Here is a 10640-nt window from a genome sequence, read left to right as displayed (position 1 = left end):
AAAGGTCTATGACATGGAAACAGACTCCTGGGATGCCATAGATGGCCCTCCTTTGCCTGAGCAAATATGCAAGCCTTTTGCTGTCAATGCTTGCAATTTCCATATTTATGTCGTGGGCCGAAATCTTTATGTTGCTATTGGTCATATCTCTAGACTACTTCCAGACGAAAATTCTGACGAAAAATGGAGCTTCAGTGTTCGGTGGTATGTACTCGATGCATCGGAGAGTTTATCTGATCTCACTCCTTCAAGCTCTCAGGTGCTGTTTGCATAATTTTTCTTATTCTCTCAGATCCGTTTTCTCCATATGTAATTTCTGGTAAGTTGCTGATTCTATTTGAGAGTGTAGCAATTTTTTCAGAATTATAAGGTGTTCTTACATGTTCTTCATAAATTGCACAATTTGGACTGGTTGAATTGTGAACTGAGCCTGTGAAATTAAATTTGTGCTCTGTTGTTGGTGAATATGTCGCTGAATTGCTTGTTGAATCTGAATTCGCTACTTCTGGATTTGGTGAAGTATTGTTGATTGGAAATGCAGAAGGGGATTAAAGTATGTTTGGAGGGGTGGGGGAGAAACGGCGTCGTTTTGGGGTAAGAGGACTAATACGTCCTCTTTTCAAAAGTCCATCCCACGTGGCAGCCCGTAACGGCCAGGTCAGCGCCACGGGAGCCACGTCACCGTTTTCTGTCAGGGCAAACGGAGCGACTCTAACGGAGGGGTAAATATGTCCACTTTTTTGGAAGGTCAGGGACATTAAAGTATTTTCCAAACTTCGGGGACAAAAATGTCCGCGGAAAAAAAGGTCAGGGACGGATTTGTCCTTTACTCTTTTTATTTTACATATTGGGAAGGAGATAGTGTATAACCACGTTATGGGTGTTCATGGTGCTTCACCAAACTGTGACGGCTGGGCTGAAAAAATCGGACGGACCGATTTGACCATGGTAATCGGACGGTCCGTTTTCGGAGCTGGGAGGGAACACAAATTGGACGGTCTGATTTGTGCCCCCAGCCAAGTGTCACGCATGCAAGTGTCCCTCCACCTCCTTGTAGCAAGACTTTGGTGATTACTGAACACTCCCTCCCATTCTCTTTCACTTTCAGCAACACAAACTTTCTTCTTTTCCAACCCCACCAGCAGCTTCTCCATGGCTCTCCATTGATGAAGTTTTAAATAAAAAAAATTGGACCACTCCGTAACAATGCCTAGAAGAAGAAGAAGAATAAAAGATATTAATCGTCCGAAGCTTCACATTGCTAATTATCTTGATTATCCTAACTATATAAGTTTTTATTGTAGAAAATTTTATTTTAAGTAAAATAATTATTATTATTAAGTTAGAGATTAGTAAATTATTATGATGATAATGTTAGAAATTAGTGTAGTAGTAGTAGTGTCTGAGTATTTTAATCTGATTAATTAAATTTTAGGAATTAGTAATGTTAGATTATAATGACGTAGAAATTAGAGATTAGTGTAATAATATTATTTAGAAGAAAGGATTATGATATATTATAATAAAATAATAAGTTAATTATTGTTGTTAACAAAATAATTAAAATAATGATAATAATAATACTGTTATTAAAAATGGAGATATATTAAATAAAATAATTAATATTAATTATTATTACTGAATTTATTGGAATAATAATAATAATAATAATAATAATAATAATAATAATAATAAGTCATACCCATGGTTTTATTATTTTTATTAGAATACGACCCTAATAGAATAGAATAGATAGATACCAACGTGTGATAATAAATCGTTTAATTAGTATTAATTGTTAGTAATAAATAAATTTTTGTAGTAATAATATTTATTTATGATTAAACGTTCGTAGGATAGTAAAATAATTATTATGATTTAAAAATTATTAAATTAATTATTTTTGTTATAAATATAACATAAATATTTAATAAAGGATTAATGATTGATTTATTGTTGTATATATGTTGTTAGAACATAATTGAATAGTTACTTGAATATTAGTATATAATATGATAGTTATTTATTTAACAGTATTGTTATTATTATTATTATTATTAGTTATGGTTGTGGATACGTTTTATTGGTTATTTGGTAATGAAAGTTTGATTTGATCAATTTAATTTGTTAATTAATTAATATTATGTTTGTGTTTAGGGTTCTCGAATGTTGCAATGCGACCACTACATGCCGTCGGATCGGTACAATCCAATAGTGGAGGGGTATTTACGGGACACCGGCTTTTATCATGTTTCACAGATTGGAGTTGTCCAATGTCAGACGGCATTGATTAATGCTCAGGTCGAGAGATGGCGCCCTGAGACGCACATGTTCCACTTTCCGGTTGGTGAGTGTGCCGTGACACTGGAGGATGTGGCGTTAATACTTGGTCTTCCGACAAATGGTTTGCCAGTTACAGGACCGACACTGAGCAGTTATGAGGCTTTAGAGGCTGAATGCTTGGATCAGTTTGGTGTTGCACCTATGAAGGCAGACTGCAGGGGAAGTTTCATTAAGTTGGTTTGGTTTCGAGCATTGAAAAATCGATTAGTGTTGGTTGATGAGGTCCAGATTCAGAGGTACGTGAAGTGCCATATAATGTTATTGTTTGGGACCGTTATGTTTGGAGAAAAGTCTGCAGCAGGGGTGCACTGGCCGTTACTTTGTAACTTTGGCGGGATCATATAGTTCAATTGGGGATCGGCCTGCCTGGCACACCTGTATAGATCGTTGTGTAGAGCAACTCGTGTCGACTGTAAGGAGATTGATGGTCCGTTGACACTGTCGCTTACCTGGGCATGGATCCATCTACCATTCATTGCGCCGATTCCAAGCAATCCTCAAATCTTTCCTATTGCAAATATGTAAATTTAATTACTAGACGCTTTAAAATAGTGTATTTTACATTGTATTGACAATTTCTCCTAAACTCAAAACCCATGTACAAATCATACTTTCACAAATCTTAATTTAAATTAATGGCGCACCTGCATTTACATATTGAGGAAACTCCGGTGCATGCATGGCCTCCAAATCCAACGACCGCATGAAACTCGGCTCCACAAACGGCTGCTGATTTACTAGTGCATTTGCCACATCCGCCACATCTGCCACCATAGCCTCGTCAGCTTGATCTTCGTCTACACCCGGATCAACGACCACGTAGTTACTTTCGAACTCTTATTCACTATCACTGTTGTAATCCTCCAATTCAATATCTCAGTCCGCTGCAGATTGCTCAAACTCGATATACAGTTCGATAAACGATATTCGCGACCGACTTCCAAGATACACTGAAAACATTTCTTGCATGCTCGCTTCGTCTGTCACGTATTTCGTTTGAAATTGCACAAACCCAGCAAAGACAGATATAGGATATCTGTACAGAATACACGACACTCTCCTAGTTGTTTGAGAATCTATCTTCTCACAAATGATACCTTTTAATTCTTCAAATGACAGTGTGAATGGAATAATAATATCTAATGGATTATCACACACAAATTTCACTCCTTCTGATGTTTGTAATAAAATTTGGCCATGATAATACACTTTTAATCTTACTCTATCATCCATAATAATAGAGAAGAAGAGATCTACAAAGAAAGAAGAAAAAGAGATCTGCAGAGAAGAAATTTGGAGAGTTGAAGCACTGAAGAAGAAGAATGAAATGGGCTGCTCAGCTTGGGTATATATATATATATATATATATATATATGTCACTCAAATCGGACCATTCGACCGCATGCATGATCATTCGATATTTTTAGAACTAAAAAATCGGACAGTCCAATTACTAAACAGCCCGCCAAAAAGTTTTTTAACCCAGAAATCGGTGGGTCCGATTTGGGTTATTTTTTTAATTCAGCCCTTAAATCGCATGGTCCGACTTCCATGCACGAAGTAACACTTCCCACAAATCGGATGGTCCGATTTGTGTCCCCTCACCCCTGCAAGAAATTTGACCGTCCGATTTTCGTCTGTCAACTAAGCACCGTCACACTCTTGTTAAACACCTATGAACTCCATAAACCAGCGTTACACCAAACTAAGCTTCATATGCAAAAAAATTAGCCTTATCGTTATCGGGTATGATTTGAGTGTATGTGTGTTTGCTTTTGCTGCTCTTCTTTTTTTTCTTTCTTTATTTTTCAAGTTTCTGTTGATAATTTTATAGGGTATATGAGATTTATAAACCAAACACATGCCAATGTTACATGAATTTTTTAAAATAAAAAAATGTTATGTAGATATTTTCATGCACATTTTTATATAAATCAAATTTATTAAATTCGAATTAGATTTTATAATACTAAATCGAATCAATGTGACTCGAATTAGTTAGTGCACTGAAATTACATATAAATCGAATTTATTGAAGTCAAATTAGCTTAAGTTGTACTAAATTGAATTATATGGTGCACTACTAAATCGAAATAAGTCAATTCGATTTACAAACCTTTAGTAAATCGAATGTAACAAAATCGATTTATATTCAATGGTGGCTAGTGGTAAATCGAATCCACTAGGTTCGATTTAGTATGTAGTGACCCATATATATAAATCGAGCTAAATTAATTCGATTTAGTATGATACTAACGTATGAAAATACGAGTTGAACGTGAATTTCTCATCATAGTAGGACTCAAATAGCTAGTGATGAGAGTTTTTTTGTTCTAATGCACTAGAGAGGATCGATTAAGAAAAAAATGCGATCTGGAATTAAATTTCCTCCAACCTTCAACGAGTTTCACCAAGTTTCAGAATACTATAATGCAAAAACTAGGACTGCTTGGCGTGAAACGGGTGGAGAAGTTATTTTATAGAATTCTAATTTTCGTGTTGCGCGATGATGCGAAGTACGATTCCTTCGTCCTAGACAATGACGAAGATTTGCAAGTTCTGTTCCATTGTCATTGTCAGTTTTCCTGAGGTCCCTGAACTATTGGCTAAGCTTGTAGATGTCACCTGTAGTTTAGGAGGTTTGAACCGGAATCCTCAATCCTCAGCAATGCCAGCCTACTCTAGTTCAATGCCTTTTAATGCCTCGTCATATGTGCTAGTGATTGCACCTGAGACAGTTTTGGTTGCATCTCCGTCCTTTACAACTTGTCTAAACTGTAATCGTGACAGAAAAATAGGTGATACTCGACCCTTCGGCGAGCTTGCGATTGCGATGAACGGTACTCCTATTATGGTCCCGGTTTCAGGAGAGGGTGGAGCAACGGATAGTGTCGAGGATGTACTGCGGTATGATGATGATGATAATGTGGAGCCCATCGAGGAGTATTCCAGTTGTGGGTGGTGGAGCATCTAGTTCAAGAATTCAGCAGTATCGTTCGCACTTTTCAACTTTAGACTTGGATGCCATGGCACAACAGGAGCTCTAGCTGACTTGTAAAATACTCAGCAGTTTCAGGATAAAGAGGAGGTAGTCTTAAGCATGAAGACTTATAGCATCTGTCGTGGAGTTGAGTCTGAAGTGTTAGAATCTGATCATTGCAAGTACTATGGAAAGCGTAAGGCGTTCGACAACGGGTGCACATGGTTGATTAGGATCAGTCTCTGCCAGCATAGCGGTATTTTGGAGGTAAAATGGTACAATGGACCTCATACTTATATGGCCACATCGATATCTAGTGATCACATGATGCTTTATTATCATGTGATATCAGCCTTCATACTGTCTATGATTAAAATTGATGCCGTCGTGTCGATCAAGGTATTGCAGAATGCGACAGAAGCACATTTTAGTTTTAGACTGACTTATAGGAGGGTTTAGTTGGCTAAGCAGAAGGTCGTGGCATAGATTTACGGAGATTGAAAAGAGTCATATAATGATTTGCCGCGATGAGTACTGGGTGTGCATATCATGATGCCAGGTAGTTTCGCAATGTTGAGGGCGAGTTGGTGGGCAAGTCGATGAGTCATCAGGTTATTTCCATCAGCTTTTTTGGATATTTCCACCATGTATCGAGGGCCTTCCGGCATTGTAAGTCGTTGGTTAGTGTCGACGGGACCCTTTTGTACGACAAATACGAGGGTACACCGCTTGTCGCGATTGCTCAGGACGGCAATTCCAATATCATTCTTGTTGCATTCCACTTGTGGAGGGTGAGAATGCAGATTCATAGTCATTCTTTCTATCTCACCTTCGGCAGCATGTAATGCCTCAACCGGACATTCTAGTCATATCGGATAGGCATAACGGGATCAATGATGCATTAGAGGCTCTTGATGGTGGTTGGCTTCCACCTAATGCATACCGAGCATTTTGTAACTGTCACGTGGTGGTGAATTGTGCCCTGAGTTTTAAGGGCAAGGATGCACGGAGGTTTCCAGTGAATGCTGCTTATGCCAAGACTAAGATCGAGTATGACTACTGGTTTGACATCCTCCAATCCGAAGATCCTGCAATGTGTGACTGGGCTAATCGGATTAAGTATGCACAGTAGACTCAGCATCTAGACGAAGGTCGGAGATTCAGGCATATGACTACGAATATCTTTGAGTGTGTAAACTCAATACTAAAGAGTGTAAGGAACCTTCCAACTTGTTCGTTGCTGAAGTCCACTTATGAGAGATTGGCCGAGTTATTTGTTCGCAAAGGAAGAGAGACAGAGGCACAGGTAGGAACCGGATAGCAGTTTAGTCAGCATCTGATGAAGGCAATAGAGGCTAATCTGAAGACCTCAAGGTGTTTCATGGTAACTTTGTACGACAGAGATAATTCTAACTGTAGCTGAGACCACTCCGATCGGGAGCTTCTCACTTGCCTCTTACAGAGTGTTTCTCAGGGACCAGACCTGTGATTGCGGATATTTTCAAGCACTCATTATCTATGTTGCCATGCCTTAGCATGCTGTGCATATGCACGTCTGAGTTGGGCGACCTACGTCCATGAGGTGTACTGCCTTAGTTTAGTGTTCGATATCTATCAGATGGGATTCACACCTCCAATCTCTGAGGGATTTTGGCCACCATATAATGGTCTGATAGTCATACCCAATCCCACCAAGAGACGTACGTCTGAAGGGCATCCCAAGACTACTAGGATTCGTATTACAATGGACAAGGTTGACCCAAACAAGCCCAAGAGATGTGGGTTTTGCAGACAGCCTGGCAATACATGTAGGAGGTGTCCACAGGGAGGAGTCAACATTGGTTCTGCCTTTGCCAGTAATGTGTAAGGTTGTGCTTAATTATTGTAATGTTTTGTCTTTAGTGTCCTCGTTGGTTTATTTTAATGATGGTGTCCGTTATAAGGTTATTGTTGTTTGCATTCTCGCTTGACAGTTAATTGAACTTCATCATATGATTGTTTTTGGGTATATTACGTATTATTGACTCGTGTTACGAGACAACCGTATAATACATTATGAAATAGTCATATAACATACAAGGGATTCTAAACAATATGACATACATGTGTTTCTAAATATAATTAAATACATATGCTAGAAATAAGTTGGTTCTCAACAAGATATAACTAGTATCAACAGCAATTAACCCCTAACCAGTGCACGTTACCATAAATGTGATACTAACTAATATTTAATAACTTGTAACAACATAGAAGACATAACATGAACTGAACAATGCAATTATCCCCAATCAAAAGAGATGCGATCCTACGAAGCAGTGGCGGAGGTGCTTGATCCGCCATGCTCTCTGGGCCAGAGGGACCTCGTCCCCATCTCCATCGCCGCCATGCTCCATTCCTCTGGTATGCCCTCCTATGACCTTGATGGACTGGGATGTGCTGAAATATGTGTAGAAAATGCCGACGGAGTGTCTCGCCCAACGCAAATGTGTCGTCCACGAGTCCAGTAGGAGGCTCATTTAGATTCACATCTAGGTGTGCTTGGGATCCACCTACTTGAGATCTGCGTCGTGTCAAATCATCTTCCTGCATGATCACGCTAATCTCCTCAAGGAAGCAAGACCCTTCAAACTCTGCGTCAAGGCCCTCACTGCCAAGAAAGTCCGATAACATCTCACCTGGCTAACGTACGTTTGACTCGTGCACCACCATATCACTGCTAGGAACCCCAACGAAATAACCACTAAACCCTCAACCGACCATTCCGCTACCTCTATCGCTACATAATCCACCACCTCCATAACTATCATATCCACCGCAACCATAACCACCGCCCTGACCACCTCCACCACCACCACCATCACCACTTCCACTACCACCACCATCACCAACTCCACTACCACCACCCACACCACCATCACGTTCACCACCATGACCTCCGTAACCACCTCCACTTCCACCAGTGTCACCTCCATCATATCCTTCACTACCACCTCCATCAGCACCGTCGTCACCGCCATCATATCCACCATCACCACCCTCATCTCCACCGCTACCCTCATCCTCTCCGCCTTTTCCTCCACGTCGGGCTTTACCTTGGCCACCACCCCTAGCTCCTCTACAACCATAACCCCTCCCCTCCAATGCATCAATGTCATCGTCGAGCTATCTCCACTCACGCTAACTCGAACGTGTCCCGACATGACGTTAAGGTTCTGAAAACCGAACTGATCATCGAACCGCTCTAGCTACTAGTTCACTGGTTCATAGGTTTAACTGGTTCGATCGTGGTTGAACCGAAAAAACTATTTTATAATAAAATAATAAATAAAATATAAATAAACACATGAAAATATAATTATAGTCTAATGTAAGCTTTAAAATATCATTCAAAGAAAATGATTTTCTGAATGTCTTTCAATAAACCTTTACCCACTCAAAAGAATCTTAAGTTGTTATATGAGTGTTGAGATAGCTGAACCTAGGAAATTGGCTGCACCTTAGATGGCAGTTTTGCAGCTTTTTTCACTTCAAAAACCAGGGACAACTGTAAATCAGGCTCAAATATTAGCTAAATATATATCAAAGAAAGTATGGATCATATTAATATTGGAGAAATGGAATACAATTTGTAAGTACCTTGCTAAGTAAATCTGTAGGTGGTTCATAATTAAGTCTCTTGTCATTTGGTTCCTATAAAGACAAAAGAAAGAAAGAGGGGGTAGGAATTCAAATAAGAAACATACACAGAATGATTCATTCACATCTCAAATACAAGCATAAGATTAGTACATTACCAGTGGATATACTTTGATACTTCGGAAGACACCTCTTTCACCTTTGTTAAATCGTTGCTAATAAAAGCACCACACCCAGTTATAATCAATCACTTTACTTTACTAACAAATAAAACATGAAAAATTAAACCTATTCAAAAATCAGTTTTACAAACCGCATCCTCAGGCTCTCCTCAGGGTTTGTTAGTTATTCCATATTTCTCCTACCTTGAGCCATCGCTAGAGTTTGTCCTAGAAAAGTAATATAACCAGACAACAGATTATAATTGCTCACTTAAATGCAAAGATAATGAACAAGTCTAGAATATGAAATTGACGAAAAAGAGGAATCAGATTTCAATTTTGAATTTCAACCACAATAACAATAAGAAGAATCAAACAGAAATTGCATATCAAACACGAATTCAAAATTCAAATCCAGAAATTCAATAAAAAATAACTCTAAATCCAGAAAATCAAGTACGCTTAGAGACAATTGAGAAGAAAGTAGAATTATAAATAAAGTACGCTTATGAATCAAGTACGCTTAAACAAAGTTCACAGTTCAGTTCACACTTCACAGAGCTTCACTGCCTTCACACTTCACAGTTCAGTATCACTATATCAGATTATCAGTATATCAGACTTCAGTGACTTCAGTTTACAGAGCTTCACAGATTCAAACAATTATTAAATCATACTCATTAGGGAGACAAAGACATGCAACAGTTATTCAATCAAACAATCATTGTAACGAGAGACAGAGACAAGGAGCAGAGTGACCAAGATGCCTTCAGTTCACAGTTCAAAAAATTACCTGGAAGCTCGAAGACGCCTTCAATAGAGCATGCAAGAGGGATACAAACTGACAAAGACTTCAACTATTATTATTACAAAGAAAAAAAAAATTATACCTAGGGTTAGAAGCTGGAAGCCTGAAAAAATACAGAGCTGGCGAGGAGGTGGTTGGCAAGAGGCAAGACAGTGGCTGATGGGTGGAAGGGGGAAACAGACCTGGTGCCGGTGGAATACACTGCGCGATGGAAAGTGGCGCTGGCGGTGGTTATGATTTCTGAGCTCACTGCATGACGAAAAGTGGCTGCGCGAAGCTGCGAACAGAGGTGACTGACGTTAGCTTCACAGACTGCGCGGCAGCGGCGGTGGCTGACAGAAGTTGCGCCAGAAGCTCCAACTACTGCACTACTGCTTCGTGTTCTGCACTTCTGCTTCTGCATGCTGGAGAGGAGAGGCCGAGAGGGGTGCTTGCAAATGTTAGGAACTAGGGTTCACAAGTCACAACCAAGCTTCAACGCACCGTTTTTGAATTTTTATTTTTGTCCCATTTCAAAAACCGGTCAGTTCACGGTTCAGTTCGACTGACCGATTCAACGGTCTAATGTCGGTTTTTGAATTTGGCAGTTTTTGCTTCAAACCGAATCGCATTTGGCATCGGTTCACAGTTCAACCAGTTTGACTGGCCGGTTCGAACTGATTTTCAGAACCTTGGATGACGTCTTCGCTCAACACGACGATTGTCTGGA

At 39.5% G+C, this 10640-nt stretch overlaps 1 protein-coding gene across 1 annotated transcript; it reads right to left on the bottom strand.

Annotated features, from left to right (window-relative positions):
• Positions 1-8074: 8074 nt before the first annotated feature.
• Positions 8075-10334, bottom strand: LOC130980358 (glycine-rich cell wall structural protein 1.0-like). Its single transcript, XM_057904050.1, has 6 exons — positions 10047-10334; positions 9917-9964; positions 9121-9177; positions 8963-9016; positions 8823-8894; positions 8075-8488 (listed from the first exon to the last, which is right to left on the bottom strand). The coding sequence occupies exons 1-6, from the start codon at positions 10332-10334 to the stop codon at positions 8075-8077; spliced, it is 933 nt and encodes a 310-aa protein (XP_057760033.1).
• Between the last annotated feature and the right edge of the window lie 306 nt (positions 10335-10640).

The sequence above is a fragment of the Arachis stenosperma genome, chromosome 5 (genome assembly GCF_014773155.1).
Source record: "Arachis stenosperma cultivar V10309 chromosome 5, arast.V10309.gnm1.PFL2, whole genome shotgun sequence".
NCBI lineage: Eukaryota > Viridiplantae > Streptophyta > Magnoliopsida > Fabales > Fabaceae > Arachis > Arachis stenosperma.
The sequence above is the reverse complement of the archived record's forward strand: the minus strand, read 5'-3'. Positions and strand labels throughout refer to the sequence as shown.